Here is a 21,113-nt window from a genome sequence, read left to right as displayed (position 1 = left end):
CATGAAATATCGTATTCTGAAAAGATTTTATTTCCAGTCCCAAAAGGGATCAATTTAAGAAATTTGATGTACTAATCACTTTAAAACACTATCTGTATCAACAACAAAAATCAAACAGCCTGAGTAAAAAATTAAAAAGAAAAAGAGTAAAACATCACTAATCATTAAACATCACTAATAATTAGGGAAATACACATCAAAACCACAGTGAAATACCACCCTACACCCATTAGGATGGCTTCTATCAAAAAAACAGAAAATAGCAAGTGTTGGTGAAGATGTAGAGAAATTGGAACCCCTGTATGTTGGTGGTGGGAATGTAAAATAGTGCATCTGCTGTGGAAACCGGTATGGTTATTCCTAAAAAAATTAGACATAGTATTACCATGTGATCAGCAATTCCACTTCTAGGTTTATATCTAAGAGAAGTGAAAGCAGAGACTCAAACAAATATTTGTACAATTTGTTCATAGCAGCATTATTCACAATAGCCAAAAGGTGGAAGTGATCCAAGTCTCTGAGAGATGAATGGATAAACAAAATTCAGTCTGTACATACAATGGAATATTATTCAGCCTAAGGAGAGAAATTTTGTCACATGCTACAACATGGATGACCCTTGAAGACATGATGCTAAGTGAAATAAGCCAATCACAAAAGGACAGATATTCTATGATTTTACTGATAGGAGGTTGTAGAGTAGACAAACTCATAGACAGAAAGTAGAATGGTGGTTACCAGGGGCAGGGGTGGGGGAGGAATGGGGAGTTAGTGTTTAATTGGGACAGAGTTTCACTTGGGGAAGATGAAAAGTTCTGGAGATGTATGGCAGTGTTGGTTATACAGCAGTGTGAATATGCTTAATGCCACAGAACTGTACAGTTAAAAATGGTTAGAATGGTAAAACAAACAAAACCATGTTTATGGAATTTTTCAGTCAGCCCGTAATTATAACATAGATGCTAAACTGGGTACGTGAGTTATCTGTGAATTATCAACCCCTTCCCCCAACACACAATATGTATGTAATACCATGGTAACAAAATAATGTTACTTGAAGGAAGATAAACTGCCTGAGTTAACGAATAATAGATGGAGTGGAATGGTTCTGCCAGTGGTCTTTGCTGTTGGGTCAGGTCCTAGATTTGCCAAGTAGTGTGTAGTAGCTATTGTACTCTGACTTTTTCATTTATTACAAGAATATAAGCATATTTACAGTAAGGTTTTAGTTATGTGGTACTTCTGAATGCTTCCTGCTGTTGCAAACTCCAAGGGAAAAGCCTGGCAGAGCTCGGGATGATTCTAAGAAGATGTAGAAGATACAGCGGGCTGATTGTGTTTCCACAGTACAGCTTGGCTTCTTTAACAGTTTTTAACAATTTTCTGAAATACTACAACATGGAAATCAAGAATATTAATATCCAAATGATGTGTTATAATTTCTTCTATTCATAAAAAGAAATGGATAAGAGTTGAAGTGGAGACTGAGTACAAGTTTATGAGAATATTTAAAATCCTGCTGAAATATGATAGGGCATGATAAGAATGCAGATACAAAACCAGCTTAAGAAGTGGCTTCTTCAATCTTTGAAAAATTGTTTTGGCACACAAAAAAATTATTTTGATACTTGTAGGTGGTTATGCTTTACTTGATGTTTGAACGAATGGGGAAAATGAAAAAGAACTTTTAAGACATTTATTTACATAATTACCCGTGTTTAACTACTTATGTAATACATGTCCACCAGTCCAGTACAATGCTTTTATCATGATGGTAACATGACCTTTTGTCAATAGGAAAAGAAAATTTATGTTCAGTAGCGAGAAAAGAAAATGTTCAGTACCAAGGAAAGAAAACGTTCTGCATATTTGTTGCAATCATGCATTTAAAAAAAGGTGTACATAAAAACAGAAACATACCCTGTATCGCTAACTCCTTGTTCTAAAACCAATCTGGAGTAAGAAAAATAAGTGGAAAGTCTGGCCCAGGGTGGCCCTCTGTCAGAAGTAGAGCAATGAGTAGAGCTGATTTTTTTTTAGGACTTCCCTTTAATGCCTTTTATGGCGCTATCACTCCCTGCTATGAGCTTAAAGGTATCACAGAATTGGAGGCTTGTTAGTGATTCATTTAAGTCACTGTCATGCTTTTTTTAAAAAAATCAATATGAAGATTTATTCAGCATCCATATCCACAACCATATATTAGTATTGTGGAGGTAGAGGATACTTGGTACTTTCTGAATTTTGTGTCTGCTGGAGGAGACAGTATAGACCCCTGCCTCCCGTGAAAAAGAATACTTTCCAAAACACAAAACAAAGGTGCTTAGGTACTTTTTCAAACTGTCTTTTAAAATAGTATATTCATTCGTCCCAAAATGATAAAATGAGCATAATTTACTCAATTTATTGCATATTTGTCTATGCTATGTTCTGCAATAGACACAAATAGAAATGAGTCCCCATTTTCAAATTTGTGGTTGGAAGGGGTAGTGAGACAGACGTACACAGGGCTAGCCTGCGAGGTAGATTGCTAGTGTTCCTAAGAGAGGTGTAGCAGTGGCTGCTGCCTTGACCCGAGTACTTCAGGCTTGTCCTGGCACCCTGGCTTTAGGTTTCATAGAATATCCTTGCATTGTCGGCTACCTCACATTCTCTTAGGAAAGGGTCATAGAATATATATAAATGACGAGAAAAGAAGGAAGAAGATACCACGGGGTTTAAAATAAGGGAAAACCTAGCTGGTTGGGGGGACCAAGGAGGAGGGGTTGTATGAGATGGGTCTGGAGGGAGGGAGAGAATGTCTGCCGATTTGGGGAAGGAAGTCGGGGCAGGAAAGCATAGGTCACATTGCCAGAGTGGCGAGAGGCCTGACGTGACTGGAGCCTGGAGGGGCTGTAGGGAAACGAGCTCGAAAGGTACAGTTGATTGACAGAAACATGTTCAGCTGACACTTTTTGAAGTAGCGTTCAGAAAGATGTCCACTTTAAAGTTGTGCAAAAGTGGTTTTTCCTAGGTTCTTCAGTGTTTCAGCTCTGCTGATATGAACAATTCAGGCAAGAACGTACTAGTGAGGATGTCTGAAATTTTCCCAGGCAGTCTGTGCCTTTGTCAGTATTATTTGCTCGTTCTTCTCCTGTGTTGACTTTACTCGGTTCTCTATGCTCTGCTGGCTCCCTTACCTTTTTTTTCCACATGTGTAATAGAGCTCTGAGGACTTAGTTTTTCTCAGTTTATACCACCTTCCTATAATTCCAAAGTATTTGTAACCCCATCACTAATATCCTGGCCAAAATGGACTTTTCCGAACTTTCTCTGGAGTTCACGACTGTTGTTTCTCTTTTCGCATCGGTATTTCTCCAGGGCAATATTAGCCCACGGTCTGATTGTGTATCAAGGTCATGCTGATTAATAACAGTTACTAGGCATATATTAATACATTTGTTAGCCTGTGGTCAGTTGTGAGGTTTTCCTGGCTAACGTTTCAAATGCGTTTGGCTACTAAGCAAGAAAACATTTCAAAAACTGAATTAATTTGCAATGATATTTGAAGCTAATCAACAACATGTCCTTAATGATTCTAGATTATATAAACAATTATTGATTAATATGTTGTTGATGAATGAAACACAGGTGTGTGATTTTACTATTGCTTCTGCTTATGTGTATTTATAATCAGATTTGATTTAAACATCAAGGCCAGCTTTGATGTTTCTTTTACTTCTCATTAGCTTTATATTCAGATAGAAAATGTTAAAAGGGGTATCAACTACCAGTCCTCCTTGTCTTATCAGCAGTCGGAATAGGCTGCTGAACTTGGTGTTGATCAAGTTGAATTGCTCTGGAGGGAGGAAATCTTGCTATAGATTCTGAGTAAGAAATAAAAAAGTGTTCTTGCTTTTTGACTGTCGGTGTTGCACTTTTAGGCGTGTGCAAGCTGAATGGTCTGCCTGTCTGCATCATTTTCTCCTGGAATGACAGCTTAACCCTTTTCCTGGTTGGATTGTGTTAAAATCTTTAAAGGCTACATTCACTAAAACATATGTCCAATGTTTGGGCAGCCAAAATCTGTGCACTCATTTTAATGGAGTATAACTTAGCAACTTGGCTATTACCACAGATATCTTATTGTTAAAGCTACATTAAAATATCCTCAATTTGGAGTCTATTTCATATTTAAATTGTTCTGGGATGTGCTGAAGTATACTTTCACACTATGTTAAAAATGGACTCTGCTCAGAAAGCAATAGCTTAAGTAACCAAGGACGTGCTTAAAATTATTTTAATAGATTTTTACCTAACTTTTCTTGAGTGGACCGTAGTCAGAGCATTGTACGGGGCATCCTGCATGGCTAACTCGAAGTTATGGCCATTAGTAATGACGTCTGGGCAATGGGGAAAAGTCATGGAGTAGCCAAACCAGGGGACAAGATATCTTCAAGGTTCCATTGGCACTGGGGTATCGTGGTCTGTCTGTTGTTGGCAGTGTCATCCTGTGTTTGCTGTTGATTTTGACAACTCCTCTTATGCTAGGATGCTGCTGATTCCCTGGGGAGGGGATGATTAACTGAAAGAGTGAGAATCCGTGGAGAAATCCTGGACAGACCAGTGCTGACGGACTTAACAGCCACAGGCTGTTTTCCTCCTAGCCTTTCAGAATTGTTTAAGTTTTCTTGACAAATCTTCTCAATCCCTTGTAGGGAACAAAACCTTTTTGTTTTGTGGTAAGATGACACAGAGAACAGTTATTCACAGTCCTTGTCTTTAATTGGCTCAGCTTTCCCTGGTGCCATTTGTCCCTCTAGTTCGCTGGTGCTCCATCTGCCGAAGGCCGGAATCCTGGAGCCGGGCTTAGTGGCAAGAAGTGGAAGAAGCAGATTCTGGAAAATCCAGCCTTACGTGATCTTTCCTGGCTTTGATAGCTTCAGCTTTCATATTGAAAAGTTGTATAAACCCTTAAAAATTGTTTTTAAGTGGAGAAATACATTTATCTCAGAAGAAAACTTGAAAGCTTTAAAAATTATTTTCTTCTAAAGAAAACGAATTTTAAAGTATTATTAGTATTTATATCTATAGTTATTTATTTTAAAATGGTTAACAGCTATTTCCATCGAAAAGCACCATATTAATTTTTACTAAGTATGTCAAAATGCTGAATTTGGCTAGGAAAATTTCCTGGCAGTTGTATATCATTGTGTCTAAATGTATGAAAATTAAATGCCTGTTAAAGTTGACAAAAAAATGTAGTTTAATCAGAATATCTAATTGAATCACAAAGAATAGAAAGAGTAACACTCTCTTCAATTTTGCAGATTCCTAAGAATCTCATTATCATAATATTAGGTATTAATAATTTCCAAGATAGCATAGAAAAGAAGCAATCTTCAGAAATTTTGGTGAATTAAAATTGTGAATGATAAAAAGCACATACCATGTTGAATTTGTATTATAGCTTACAAAATCATTGAACTATATTTATAGACTAAATCTTTAATAATGTATGCTAATTCTTTGAGGGTGTGACTTTGAAAATATCAGTGTTACTTCCAAATTTGGGCATTTTTCAGAATTTTGGTGTAACTTGATTTTATACATTTTAATGCTTTTCAAATAGAGGATTTTAATCAAGAAGAAAAAAGAAACAGAGACTTTCCAAATTAAATGAAATAATCAATGTAAAATGCTCAGCTCAGAGCCCGACACATAGCAAGTCCTGTGACAATCAGTTTGTTTATAATTATGATCCTTATTTCTGACTCCTATCTTCTTGCCACACTGTTTCTCTCTTACTGCTTTGTATACTGACAATTTCCGTAAACTCACAGCGTTATTACTTTTCATTGTGTCTACCCTCTAGCTCTTGGTGTTTTAGAAATTTCTGGAATTATTTCCATAACAGTCAGCGTAACTCCTGACCCAAGAACACCTGTTGAGATAACACACATACAGCGGTGTTGAAGAACTTCACCTTCTCTGACACCAGTAGCTTATCTCCTATTTTATCTAGGATCCAACAGCTTGAGGGTCAAGAGATGATTTGGATGTGACCCTGACGGACAGCAGAGCATACAGAGACTGGCATGGGAAGGCTGACTCCCTGTGTCATTACTGTCCCTATTTGCTGCTGGAGTTTGGGACCTCAGGGTTCCTTTGTATCTGAAGCTAGTCCTCAGATACCACAGAAAACATTGTTATGTGTTTTGAGGAGATTATGACTGCAACGTAACATGTATTTGTTACCTTCAGCATTAATTCAAGGGCTTTCCCTTTATTTTTATTTTAGACTTATTGAGAATACTTGCAATAATGTAAAAGTACTTTTAAAAAGTTTTGATAGTTTGGAATGAATCCTTTGAGACTGTTTATGTGCACTTGTCAGCTCAATATATATAGCTACCTGTATTGGTGTTCCCACTGCTGTGGTGGTGGTTTTTCCACAAAAATGAGATTATCTTGTTCTGCAACTTGCTTATTTTACCAATTAACTATGGGCATCATTCTATGTCCCCGGTCTTTTTCATGGCTGTGTAATACTCTACTGTATTGATGTATCTTGGTTTATTTAGCCTTTCTTCTGGCGGAAGGATGCTCAGAGGCTCTCTGGATTTCATCTGCTTACACATCGTGTTGCATGAACTCGGAGAGCTGGAAGCTTTGTGCTGGGGACATCTGTGCCTAGTTATTCCACTACACTTTACAGGCTATAGGAAGCCTAGGATGTTTGCCCTGGTTGCTTATTGGCCTTCTGGGACCATTCTGAAGGTCGTCATTTGATCTTGGATAGGCCTCAGCTCAGATAAAAAGGACCAGTTCTGTTGTGTTGTGTTTTAAGGTAACAGCAGCATTTTTATAGACGTTTCTCATTTCTACCCACTAGAAATTTAAGATGCACTCTCTAGCTGGGATGGATTTCGGTTATGTCATCCTGAGACATTTTTATGTTGGCAGAGCGCGGAGTTTCAGAGCCATGAGAAAGGTCTGATTGTCAAATCTGTTTTTTTAATTGATGGTCCTTAAAGTCAAGGCACCTTTTTAGAGAGTACTTTGAGAATATATTTGTTTTTTCGTGATTGTGGAATATTTGTGTATCCTTATATTTCTAACCAGGTACATTGAAATTTAATCTGTGACTTTCACAATTGGCATAATTAATCACAGTCATAAAATCTAAATACCAGTATTCCATGGTTAGCATTTTATTGGGGTGGGGATGGTATTCATTAAGGTGTTCATAAAATTTTATGTTCTTCAGTCACTATTTACTTGGTAGATACGATACGGTAACTTATTTTTGCCATGGCTACTGGCCATATTGTGGCGTTTAACATCTCTTGGCTGAAACTGCTGCATGCTTTTAAAATTCTCAATCTAATTGCCTAGAATGAAGGAAATCTTTTCATTTATATACATGCTTTTGCTTGGAAGATTTCATATTCATAAAATAGTAATGTAGAATTTAAGGAGAGTGACATCAAATTATTAGAAATGTACAGGGGAAATTGCCGCTTCTCTTTGGTAATATGGTAATTGTTCAACATATTTTCAGCAATAACTTGTTGATTTTAGTATTTTTTACCTTCCAACACACCTGGCATCCCACTGTGATAGCATAGCTGTACTTTTTGATTTAGTATTGTACCGAATATATCATGCACAGTGTGAACACCCACGCTGAGCCAGTATTGAGAATATGTCCTTATTGTTCATGACATTTTCTGTGTTAAGTGGAGTTGTGCTTGTTAACCAGATTTTAGCGCTCATGAACGAAGAGGGTTGTAACTCTGTGACTTTTGCAATGATTCCTCCTGCAGGTTTCCTGGAATATCTCGTTGCCTGAGCTTTTCCTTTGCTACAACTTTTACATGCTGTTTTTGTGTTTTCCTTCTCCATACAGCACTATTTCGTAAGACTAATTGTGTATGTACAAATATATTCCAAAATGAACAAAAAAGCACTTTCATTCTTAAGGTTGAAGAAAAAAATGATGTTGAAATTTGAAAATGTGAGATACAGTAATTCAGTATATAGCACAAAACTATTTTAGAGTACTGGGAATGCATTTTTAATGACATGCATGGAATTGTGTCTCATTTTTCTTTTGTGCTAGAATTATAAATTATATTGAAAAATTTTTTGAAATTCAAGAAACAAGTGACTGTCCAGTTGAAAGGGAGTTGTAATTTAGTTGGCATGAAATTGAATTACTAACTTTTAGTTATTTACTGAATTTAAATAATTTTTATTACTTAAAGCTATCATCATATACTTGAAATACGTATTCTCTTCAACATCACGTTTTCCTTTTCTCTTTCAGTCTGTGATCAAAACAGGGCGACTGCTGGTCAGTCACGAGGCTCCCTTGACGGGCGGCTTTGCTTCCGAGATCAGCTCGACCGTTCAGGTGGAGTAACTTTTTGGCACTGGTTTTAACATCTGTGTAACTGCACGTGTCTATTCCAAGAAAAAAATTACTTATCACAGTATGTAAAAGTATGCACTTTTTGGAAATGCATATTTTCCCTTTGACACTGCTTCACTATCTGCTAGTTAATGGTCTAATTACAGCTTCTAGAAAAGAAATCTTGAAATAATAAAAACTAAAAATTCCTTTATAGGAAGAAGAAAGTTTGAAATGAGCTTAATAAACTAGCATTGGTTATGTTTGCTAGGATAACAGGGAAAAAACTTTTAAATTTGAATGCGATATTTCTCTTTTGATAAAACTTAAGCTTATTACGAAATGTGTTGATTAGATTGTGTTAATTGATCTTAGATTTTGATAGCCTTCACCTTACAAAAAATGAATCTGTCAAAAGTCAGTAATTTAAATTCAGTAAATAATTTCAAGATCAATAATTTATTTTAATTAATAAATTATTTTAATCAGATTAGGTTATGCCGTTGGCAATGCTTTAGCAATGGTTTAAAAACTTACCTTTTTAAAAAGTGTTCTGTTAAGATGCTGCATATCAGGAAAAAATCCTATAACCTTTTTATGGAGGATTTTTACTTAAGACTTTTATTCACATTTATATCACAGATATAAATAAGATGATTTAAATGTTTCATGTGTCCTCATTTTTTTAATTAAACATTAAATAACTATTTTAAATGGAAAGTATATGCATTTAAACTCAGAATATCTTTGCAGTTTCCATATATTTTACTTCTCTTTGCTGGTATTAAGGTTATTCTATTGTTAAGATACATATAAATTGAGAATTCCTTTAAGATTATGTGGTTTAAAAGCTTGATATAAAATTATGATATAAGAATACAGATGTTTTTATTTTTAAACTTTTGACCAGTAAACAATAAAATATCCTTAAATGCAAATTGACATTATATTTTAAAATTAGAAAAAGGAAATTTAAACATAAATGTTTCTAAAACTAGATCAACATGATCCATAATTCTAGTAAAAAACAAAATTATACTGTTATGTTTATGTGTTATATATTGTCACTATCAAAATTAAGAAAAACAAATATTTGAGTTTTGTAGATTTATTTTTCTATTTAATCTATAAATTAAAATTTTAAACATACTGCTTATCATCATATAACATGACTACCTGGTATTTATTGTGCATTTTATTCAGTAAGTAGCATAATGTACTAACTTTGTGAAAAATGGGGGCTGTGAGAATGAATCGCTCTAACACCAAGATGCTCTTTCAAGTCAGAGGCAAAACTGGAAAAAGAAACTGGAAGTTCTGACTCCTGGTTAATATGTGGTCCACTGACCCGTTGAGACTGGTCGTGACTGTTGCTGATGGAACCTTCATCCGACAGCCTTGTTTTGCCCACTTGAGTGCCATCTTACTATCATCTCACAAATTTCGTTTGCATTTAAATGTAAAAGAAAAACTAGTAGGACATAGATTTAGAGATGATAACTCGTCTTGGGAAGTCTGCTTTCTCTAAGTGTGCTTTCTAAGTTTGGTCTCGATAAATTATTAGTAAGCTGCAATAGAAGGTAACATAGGTTTCAGACTGGAAAGGAATAAGAAAGATTATCTAATCTAGTGTCTGTTGGTCTTGAATGATATGTGGACTTGTGTTAACAGAAAAATGTCTCTCAGGCCCCAAGAGTACATCTGTGAATTCCAGTTTGAGGAACATCACATTATGAGTTAAACACAGTCACTATAAAAAGCTAACACTAACACGATCATAAACACTGTATCAAAATCAGATCCTGAAACTGTGTGATAATAACTGGTATATCCCGATTTAAAAAGGCAGTGGCAGATTTGGGACTAGGGCAGGAGTCTCGAGTAAACGTTGAGTGCGTGCATGTGCATTCTTTATTCAAAGTACCCCTCACCCCCGACCCCAAGAGGAAGGTAGAAGTTTTGGATTCATTATAAAATGTTCTTTATTTTCCATGTTAAAATCTTTCAACCAACTAACTAAAAAATGAATTAAGGCAATAATGTAAAATTTGTAGAGGGATCTGCATTTGATATTTTGGGGAATTAGAATTTGTATTTATTATTATGAGGATGAATTTTAAAATATTCACAGCTGTCTTTGCTTAATTCAAATTTTATTTGCACAACTGGGAAGTGTGGAAAATGAATTTTAGTAAAATATGATCAACATAGTATCCCCAAACATTTGCTGGTTGTGGCTTTTATGTATTTATAAGGGAGGGGAAAAAAGTTAGACACCTTGAGAGATTTGTTTTCTTTTTTGGTAATAATGTTTGCATATAATTTATAGTAATGTGGATAATAAAATCTACTTTTTGGTACCGTTGTTTCATGTACATATTCAACTAAATGTGGTGTTCTATACTGAGCATATTCTTTAGGGAAGCCTGTGTCCCTGTTCTGAGTGAGACCTGTATCGGCTTACTCGTGCCTTGGGTTCTTTAAAATGAAATCACTTAAGTGTGAGGTGCAGCCGCTTTCACCACTTGGAACGACTGGCATTTCTTTATTTCTTTGTGTAGTGTATACTTTGTAAGGTTTAACGAGATAAAACAGGGTTAAGACGTTGAAAGCCAATTTCCTGGGACCGGAGGGAAAAGGTACACAGAGAACTTTTCGTTGTTGGCTTGGAAGAGAAGTTGGAAATTATGGATGAGAATGATCTAATTGGAGCACTATTGATTAAAATACTAAGTTGTTGTATTAATGGATATAAATTTTATCTGGAATTGAGCACACACGCAAAGATCTGCTTGACAAGTGCTATTTTGTGGAAGATATCTGGGAGTTCCTTAAAAGCTCATGGTTAATCTTACAAAATTGATCTTAATATTGTAATATTTTAAGAGAATGATTATTAACAATAGAACTACTGTTTTAAAATATAGTCAAATCTGACAGCACCATGTGCTGTTTTCCTCAAATTTTAAATTATTACCGATATTAAAAATAAAAAATATTAAGGAGAATACAGCACTATAGAGAGTATTTTTTAAGTTTACAATTGGTATTTTTAGATAGAAAAATTATATGCTATATAAAATTGAATATCGAAGAATCTTGTTTTTCTAGGTTTAGGAGTATTGCTGGCATTATTATTGAGATTGTTTTTAGTTATACAGATAAATATGAAAATAGTGAATATAAAATGTGTACATATTTTGTTTACATAATTTTCAATTTATGGCTGATAGCTGTTCCATGATACAAGGAGTTCAGTGTCCACATCTTAAGTTTGTGCATGCCTGTTGCCTCTTTTTTGTAAAGCCATTTATTATATTATTTTTAAAAATATGCATTTTTCACAGTCTTAGTTTGAAGTAATGTTGAGCTGACAAAAGTGATTATGGGACTACTTTATGTTGATTAAACATGAAACTTTTTAATCTTATATTTATCAATAGCTTCTTTATAAAATTTATATCAATGCTTATAAATCAAAAACAGCGCCTCGAATCAAAGAACTGCTTGGCATTCCTATTGGATTTAGTTTGGGAGTTGACCGGGAGGCAGCACAAGCCGAGTTCTGGTCCATTTGGCTCCCCTCTGGGGAAGATTTCTTGGTTGGTCATCCAAAGCTTCGTTGTCTCTTCCCATCTAATTTTACATTCCCATCTGTTCTCACTTTGGGGTGAGGGAACTGTTTCCTTCTTTCGTTTGACAAATACCGAAACTGGGAGATGCGCTTCTTTTAGGGAGTTACGCATTGTGTTGTGCACCTGGTTTGTGGAAAAAGTGCAAAGACAACAGAGTTTAGGTAATTCATTGATCTCATTATGAGTTTGAGCAAAGATTTCGTAGTTTCAGAAAATCATATGAATTATATGTTGTCCGTAGTCCTCAGCTTTATGTAACCACAGCTTATAAAAAATCTTTTGCTGTGCAAAAAAAGAGTATTAACCTCATCTATTTTAATATTCCTCCAGATTAATTTATATTATATGTTCTAGAGGGTAGTATTCAAAACAGGCATTATTTATTTAAATATTAAGATGAAATAATTTGTGGTATTTTAGCAACTTTAAATAGCATGATTTCTTTAAGCCTTGTAGAAACCAATCTTTATTATTAATTTCTAACACATTCTCATAATGAAATAAATCTTGACTCTGATAGGCTTGTTATAATAAAAATACTGGGTTTTTTTTTTTCTGTATTCAGTGCTTAATGAGAGTGCCAAAAATTTTAGGGATTGGGGTTGGCTTAAAGGTTTGATTTTTTTTTTTTTTTAACACATGGAAGCAATAAGTCTGCAATAAGGAGTCCAGTTGGAGAGGGTGGTAAGTTTCCATACCATTGTTCTATCCTTTCTGTGCGGTCTCTTTTTCTAGAATAAGAACTCGGAAATTGTGCATGCTGACATATATTTTTTAAGGTAATTATATTCTAGTAGTTTGAGAAGATTTCTATAGGGTTTACAGGAATCATTGCGTAAAAGGACATTTTCATAATTTTTAAGTAAAGGAATTTTGCTTTTCTCATTGTTTCGTGTTAGAAAGGATTGTACAGAAGGATCTTTTTCTTATTAACTTATTATTTCTGCCAAATTTAAGAGCACTCTGTTTAAAGACATCAACCTGAAGCAGAGGAAAAAGGTCCTAGATGGTCTTGTGTTTTTACCATCATGGAAAATATGTTTACTTAAAATTACCATGTTGATAAAGTAAGAGTCATCAGAGAGAACTACCAGACTAGGAATTTGATAAATAATTTACTGCAATTTTGTAACCTTAACTTTTTTTTCTTACCAGTGATGCAAAGCATTTGCCAACAATGACAGATATAACAATCAGGAAAAGTGTGCTTCTATACTAAAGTCTATTTTAATAGAGCCAGAGTATCAGAAAAGCACTTTAATATAGAGTGTTCAGATATAAGATGACCTTTTTTAAATGGAATTTTGCCCTGAAGCCTGTCGAGTGTTCAGTAAACAGCTTCTATGACCTTAGATAGGAACCAAAGACTGAATCTTTCCAGGAATGCATCATGGGTGGGGCTGCTACATCACTGTAGTTAAACCCATGTTGATCCCCCTTCTTGCCCGGCCCACACCTTGTCTCCTTCAATGTCTCTTTCTCTTTTGCTCATTAGTGTGAATGTTCCACCATCAGCTGTCTTCTCCCCACTCTTGTCTGGGTGGTCTCGGCTATTTGCATGGCTCTTCTTGGAAACTTCAAGTTTGAAAGCTTCGAGATTTGTTCTGCCTGTTAAGCATTAGACTCAAAATTCCAACTTCATGCTAATTTTGGTAGTGATAAGAAATTTGTATAATAAAATGTTTTTTACGTGGAAGATTTTAACATGAAACAGTGAGAAAAAGTAGACATCAGCACACAGATGTCTCCTAGTTTCTAGAAATCAGATTATCTCAAAATGAACTCTCTGTCCTCAACTCTTTCTAGATCTTTTCAGTTGCCTCCTTACTTGTCTTCGCCCCTCAGCCTCTCTCATCTTAGCATATTACTGTCTATTATTTTCTTAAAACACACATCACATTTTGTCCGTTCTCTGTTTGGAAACCTCCAATAGGTCTGCTTTGGCTGTAGAAATAAGATCTTTATGTCAGCCTTCAGGATCCTCATCTGCCCAAACCAAAGCTCCCAGTGTTGTTTCTCACATCCTTTCATGACTCCAGTATGCTGATCACACTGCCCTACTGGCCATTTCCTGAGTAATAGTTAATTCTTGCAACCAACTTGTATTGAGTATGCTGGGCACAGCCTTAATTTGGGCATTTCATTCAAGAAATGGAGTTCTTATTTTAGAGACACTTAAGAGTTTAGTAGAAAAATATAAATGTAAACAGATAATTCCACTATGGTACGTACTGAGATAGAGAAATACTCAGAGGACTGTGAGATTATAAAATACTTGATCACCTAACCCAGATGTGACAGCTGAGTTAACTCTTGGAGGATGCGTATGACCCTGGGAGTGAAGGTGGTTGGGGATTCCAGGCAGAAGGAACAATATGAATAAGGAGGCAGGAAAAATATTTGATATTCTGGGGGTTAATGTGGTTTTGGTATGGTTGAAGAGTAGCATGTGAGACTTTATAGCACAAGGTAAAGATCAACAAGTAGGTAGGAATTAGATCTTAAAGAATCTTATATGTCATACTGAGGAATTTATTTTTTATGTGGAGGAAATAGATATGACAGAGTAGAGCCAGCTCATATGGATATAAATTTTAGTTCTCTCATATAATTTATTTAAAATACACCTTAAGAAGTTCCTGGCAAATATGAAGTAGTAGGAACTCAAAAACAATGGTCACAGTTATTATCATTATTTAAGGCAAAGGGGTATAATTAAATGATTTTAAGCTAGAGATTAACATAGAAAGATCTACAGTGTAGAAGAAACCTCTTTGGTACTTGTGTTGAGGATGCTTTGGGAGGGGTGAGGCAGAAAATTAGAGATTAATTGACAAACTGAGTAACTTAGATGAATTTGAGGGTTTTCTAAACAAAGGACAAGGGAGTGGGGTTAGGGGAAAGGTGAATTTTAGAGGCAGTAGGAAGGAGAATCTGAAAGAAAGACTTGCTGATCGATTAGATAGGAGTAGGGCAGGGACTGAAGTGGATGACAGAGAGGGAGGCAGAAGGCAGGCAGGCAGGAGCTAGGAATAAGGCTTACCTTGGTTTCTAGATTTTTGAATGGAAGTACAGTGGAAGTGCACTTAGCTGGAGAATATCATTGGAAAATAGGGTTAAGCACATCTTTTGAGTAAGATGATGAATTCATTTTAGATTTATGGAGTTTGAGATAGGGATGCAAATGTGTCTCTGTGGTTCCAGAGAGAATCTAAGGTATGAGAAAAGATACAGGAATCATCATCATCTTATCATCATCATTCAGTGATGGCTGAGGTCATGGTTTGGGTATTGATCACACTGGAAAAGTATAGTCTTAAGGGAAGTTTCTGAAGAAGCAGGCCCTAGGCAAATAATATTTGAGAGAAAGGGAGGAAGAGCTGTAAAGGAGGGTGAGATGGAGTGGCCAGCGAGAAGGAAGAGAGCAGGAGAGAGCCATTATAGAGAGGGTTTTACCATGGTGTATATGGCCAACAATATTGGATGCTTCTAGAGTTTAAGTAAGCTAAAGACTGATGGTTCTTCCTTGAATATAGCAATTGGAAGACACTGGTGATGTTGAGGAAATCAGAGGATGGAAGCAACATTGTATTTCAGCAGGCGAGTAAATGAATGCTGAGGATTTGAAACAAGGAATATAGACGACTGTTTCAAGAAACATGACTTTGAAGGGGAGAAGAGGAATAAAGTAGTTAGAAATGGACTCAAGCTCTTAATACTATTTGCCCAGCACGGAATGCCATTTTCTCAATTTAAACCCTCCCTGGCAACCTCTTACTTCTCCCTCTCTCTTACCGCCTCCTCCCCATTCTTGTCTTCTCCCTTCCACCTCCAGCCCATCTAGCAGTCGGGTTTTAAATCTCTCTCAGATCTACCCTATGCTTTCCATTCTCCTAATAAACTGTCAGCGAACTTTAAAAGAAAAGAAAAGAAAAATACAGACTCTAAAAGAAAAATGTGGAAAATAACTGATATTGAGGTGAATTAGAAACTTTTGAGCAAAAATTTTAAAAGCAGCAGAATCAATCATATTGGTCACAGATGACTATATTTACATAACATGAAAAATATTTGACAAAAACAAGCACAATTAAAAGGAGAATGACAACTGGGGAAAGTGTTGGAACACATCGCAAAAGACTAATATGTGTACAGTGTTAAACATTCTTAAATATCGATAAGGAAATTAATAACTCCTTTATTTGAAAGGTCAGAGACAGATTATTTTTAGAACCATTGATGACCACTAAACATGAAACTATATGCCACTTATTGTAACTAAAAATGCAGTTTCAAAAATGAGATAACAATATCATTTGTTACCCGTAAACGTGGCACTACTTAAAAGTGAATTATATTTAGTGTTGAGATGGTCCAGGGTGAATGTTGAAATTGATTAATCTTTCCAGGAACTCAGCTTGGGAATGTGTATCAAGACTCTTCCTCTAACTCAGGAATTCTAGGAATCCTCACATGGAGTTAGTTACACACAAAAATGCATGAGGGTGTTCTTCTCAGTGCCGTTCATTTGATAGGAAAATACTGAAAACAATATTAATGACAACAGGAATATAGTTGAGTAAATTATGATGAATGTTGTGGGTTATTTAAAATGATTAAAAGAACAGTTGACAACATTACAACATTTGTATGGCTATAATGTTAAATGGAAAACTCTATGCAAGCCCACAGGTGTTCTACTTGCCCGATTTTGTGAAAAGACGAAAACCATATACATGTATCTAAACATAGGAAAACAAGGGCAAAATAAGAGTTATATTGATTTATATTTTCTTCCTAATAATTTATTTTCAATGTACATATATCATAATTCATAATAATTAAAGGCTTTGTTATAATTAAATGTCTCTCCCACGTGGCGTGGCAAGTCTTCCAATTCTTCCTGAGTTGTTTTAAGTAAAAAAGTGCATTTTGCTTATAAAGTTAATTTAAAAAATGTTATGTTTTATGTTGACTTGATTTCTTAATTATGTACATTTGAGTTTTGGGAATTATTGTTCATAGTGATAGCAGTCACTCAGATTTGTGATGTGGGATACTTTTAAAACCCGTGAAACCTCACTGCATAGATTTGGTTATTCTGCAAGTTAGTTCTGTCCCCCAAGTGTATGGTGTATTTGATTCATTGCTCTCTTTATAAAAGTGAGAGCAGTGTTATAGTGGGATACTTGGATTATTTCATTTTCCTGTGTTAATCGGTCAATGATACTGAGACGAACATTACTAACATGTAATACTAACGTTGGATACCCGGCTTACTTTCCCTCTGTTCTTTTGGTATTAGCTTTACGATGGATTGTCATCATTCTTTTTGAAATCTGTCTGGATGTAAGCCAGCCAGAAAAAAGATCATCCACATTGCGTCTCTCTGGGTAATGATAAAGTGCCTTAGTTTCTCTCACACAATCCTTAATATTTTTCCAGTCAGAAGTAGTCCCCTTGGAATTCAGAGGCTCATTAACACCAACCTCCCCCTTTTTTTCTCCCTTTCTTTGTAACGCCTGGTTAGCGTTTTGTTGTTTTCTTTTGGTGATGTCCGAAGACCACTCCTATCCATCCCACTTAGAACTGACTGATCGGCCAGTTGGATGGGAAAAATTAACTCTGCTGGAATGTTTGAAAGGAAATGTGCTCAAGTGAAAGGTTATGTTAAAAAAGTGTAGTCTTTAATCACGAGATAGCAATTATTTAAAGGGGGATGTGGATTCTCCAGTAACCTCAGTTTTGAAATAGCACCTCCTCAGAAAGCGTCTCCCTGAAACCCCATCTGCAAGCAGCTCCTCCGGAGAGTCTTCCTCCATGACAATAATTACTCTTACTTTTCTTGTTGCCCTTGAACTGTCTAGAGGTGTCTTGGTTATTTGTTTTAGTGCCCTTCTTCCCCCACTAGAAGGCAGGCTTCGTAACTTGAGGACCATGTCTGGCTTCTTCCCTCCTGCAAGCCCAGTGCCTGGAACTAAGCAGGCACTCCATAAATAATTTAAATGAACTCTTTGCCCCCAAGCATTGCTGCTGTTAGCAATTTCTTTGAAGGAGAGTCATATTCTTGCTGGTTTATGTTGTATATGGCAATTCCTAGTCACAAAAACTGCTAGATTGAACTATTGCCCTTTATATAATACCATTCCAATTTATTGACCAAAAAAAAAGATTTGCGTTTGTTGAGTTAATGTCAGAAATGGACACTGATATTACGTGCTGTTGTCCTTCCCATTTCGACCTCGTGTCCCTTTGGACAAAGTGTTCTTTCTTTTGAATAATCTGGTGCTTTTTCATCCTCATGATTCTCTGGTGAGGCTAGAGAAGACATTTCCATTTATATAGTTACCAGTGAAGTATTATAGAATGGACAGACTATTTAGTGAGTAAAACAGATTCTCTGAAGGGAAGCATGACTTTCTTTAAAAAGTTACAGTGATTTCTGTGACATGGTGCCTCAAATTGTGTTTTAGCACTTAAAGATTTGTAGTTTCCTTTCAGAGCAAGAATTCTTGTACATCTGGTTGTATCCTCATAGAAAATTATAATTGACTTAAAAATTTCATTTCCTTATTTAGTGTGAAATAGTTTCTTGTATTTCAAAATACATATATATTTAATATAAAACTATGTCTTAAAAATTTGCTATCATATACGGTTATTTGAAAATTTGTAAATGAAAGACACCAGAGAATGTATCCATGTCCTGCCGAATCCTCTTGGCCACCTTGTACATTTTAGGCAAATGTGGAGAAGTATATTAAATTTGTCAAGAAATAACAGGCATGTTTTGTCAGCATTGTATTCACATGGTTAAGGGGCTGGGTCTGCCTCCTAGAAATAGAACTGAATTTCCCAGCCAGTGTGTCATGCCTCTTGGTGAGTAGGCAAGTTGCTGTTGTTGAAAGCTCATTTTATTTTGGTAATTTAGTGTAATTAAATTTATGGTTTAAATTTGTTTTGTTACAAGGGCCATCATCTCTTTTCGTGAATGAGTTCACAGTTCACCAAAACATAGTTGAGTTTAAAATAGACATTGAAACAGAGATTAACTACTGCTAATGATTTTTCTGCTCAAGTTGAATCTAAACACTTTTGAAAATTAAGACAAGTTACAATGAGCACTTACTGCAAAAACAAGCAGTTGAAAATGAAAGCTATACGTAGAAATCATCTAGTTTATAATTGTTTTGACTTTTAAGTCCATCAGCATTAATGAAAGTTGTCATTTTAATTTTCAAGAAATGTCTGAAAATTTGCATTTGAATGGGGAAGTGTTGAATATTTGATTATTTTCCTTCAAGGTATGTTAAAGAAGGGACTTTATTTTTAATTCTTGATCCATTTGAAGAGAAATATTTCTCTGTTTTAATCCTCTAGAGGATCATGTAATGATATTTACTATTTAAGATAGTTTCATATTGCAAATAATACCAAGAATCCATTTGTCTTTATCAAAATTATTAGACAAAAGTTACAATTCATGACTATTCTTTTAAGAAGTCTAAATATTTATGTTTTAACAAGTGCCTTGAGATGACTAACATTTCAAAATCCACATTTATATCCACAATTACAGTTGTGCCAGTGTTTAAAACAAGTCCTGATTCTTTTGTATCTTTTGATAGGATTAGTTCTCCTTTTAATAACTGCATTTCTGCATTTCTTTCCTGGATCGATTTTAAATTCTCAGCTTGGTTTACAAATAATATAAAGTACTCACCATGCCTGTATTGTTGAGTGCTTTCTGAACCAGTCAGAGAGAATCTCGGTTTTCCCTGAGATGGCTTGTATTTTTAAATGTTCTAGCACCATTTTTCTCTTTTACTCTACTAGTCTTTTTAAATACCAATGGTTAACTCTATATTAGCAGTTAAAGAAATTGAAACTTAGTCTTACCTTTTCAGCTCGTTACTGAAGAATCTCTGCATCCTGACAATAAATGTATGCTTTATTTTTTTAGCCATGAACTTTTCTGGCATAGATTTCCACCTAAGTGTGCATAGCAGACTAAATTGAATGTATCTTGTGAATAACATTCCAACATCACACAATCATATATTTTATTAAAACCAGCTTTCCTGTGGCAGTTCCAAAAACATAGTTCAGGTACATTAAAATAATGAAGTACTACATAAATGTTGATAAAATCGTCTTTTAGTATGATGGAATGTTTTACTATGTATGCAGCTATCAATTTACCTAATAAACTAAATGCAGTATTCATTTTAATAAAACCTTCATACTTTATAAAATTAGGACCTTGATTAACTTGCGTTTACACCAAGTCATGGGAGCCATAGTAGCGTAGGTGAAGCGAAATCTCCTGTCAGTGACCAAGCCACTTGGATTCCTTCTTAGCTCTTCAGGGAACCGCAGGATCTTTTTTCCTCCTTTCTGACCTTCTTGCCTCACTTCCCTTTGCCTTTCCTGACTGTTTTCTCCAAGCTAGCCTCAGAGGACGCGCAGATCTTTCCAGCAAGACTACCGTTCCTCTCTCACCATGGACAGACGAAGCATTATTCTGGGTAGTTTGTGCTTAGGGAAGGCTTCTCCACCCTAGGCAAGAACTAGAAGTGCCCTGTAATATTGGAAGAAGGTAAAGGAATGAAGTTGGATGTTGGCAAATATATTTTTTTCACATGGTTGATCAAAGGTGATATTAAAAAAAATTCATGGAATTACTACCATTTGTAAAGCATTTTTTAAGTGGATCATTTATCAGTATGAAGAGTATGTGTTTGTGTGTGTGTGTGTATATATATATAAATTAAATAGGGAGATGATTCTTCCAACATTTCCTTTTTCCTCTAAAGAATATATGAATTAACATTTTTACTGATGATTTTTTAAAATGGTATAATGGAATAGGGAGGTATATGTGAAACTTATGCCTTTGTTGTTCATTTCTTCCAAGGATGTCATAGCTAACAGTAGTTTCAATCATGCTGTTCAAGGATAATTTGCTAAAGTTGAAACAAGAGGAATCAGTATGATGCATAATTAAGAAAGACATGCTTTTCCAAATCTGAAATGAAGAAAATAAAAGTTGAGGATCCATAAAACATTTTCAGATGATTTCT

The 21,113-nt window shown here is 35.3% G+C and overlaps 1 protein-coding gene across 6 annotated transcripts in view; it reads left to right on the top strand.

Moving 5' to 3' along the window:
- BCKDHB (branched chain keto acid dehydrogenase E1 subunit beta) overlaps positions 1-21,113 on the top strand; it is a 228,280-nt gene that overhangs the window by 151,874 nt on the left and 55,293 nt on the right. For 5 of the 6 annotated variants that reach the window (XR_006890591.1, XR_006890592.1, XM_046675342.1 and 2 more), the window contains one exon: positions 8,312-8,398. The exons of the other annotated variant lie outside the window; for it this stretch is intronic. Coding sequence is in view for 3 of the 5 variants with exons in the window: in XM_046675342.1 (XP_046531298.1) it covers positions 8,312-8,398 (87 nt within the window). In the remaining 2 variants the exon portion in view is untranslated. The remainder of the gene's footprint in view (positions 1-8,311; positions 8,399-21,113) is intronic. 6 annotated transcript variants of the gene reach the window in all.

Source organism: Equus quagga, chromosome 11 (assembly GCF_021613505.1).
Source record: "Equus quagga isolate Etosha38 chromosome 11, UCLA_HA_Equagga_1.0, whole genome shotgun sequence".
Lineage (NCBI taxonomy): Eukaryota > Metazoa > Chordata > Mammalia > Perissodactyla > Equidae > Equus > Equus quagga.
Note: the sequence above shows the minus strand (reverse complement) of the source record. Positions and strands in the feature narration are given on the sequence as shown.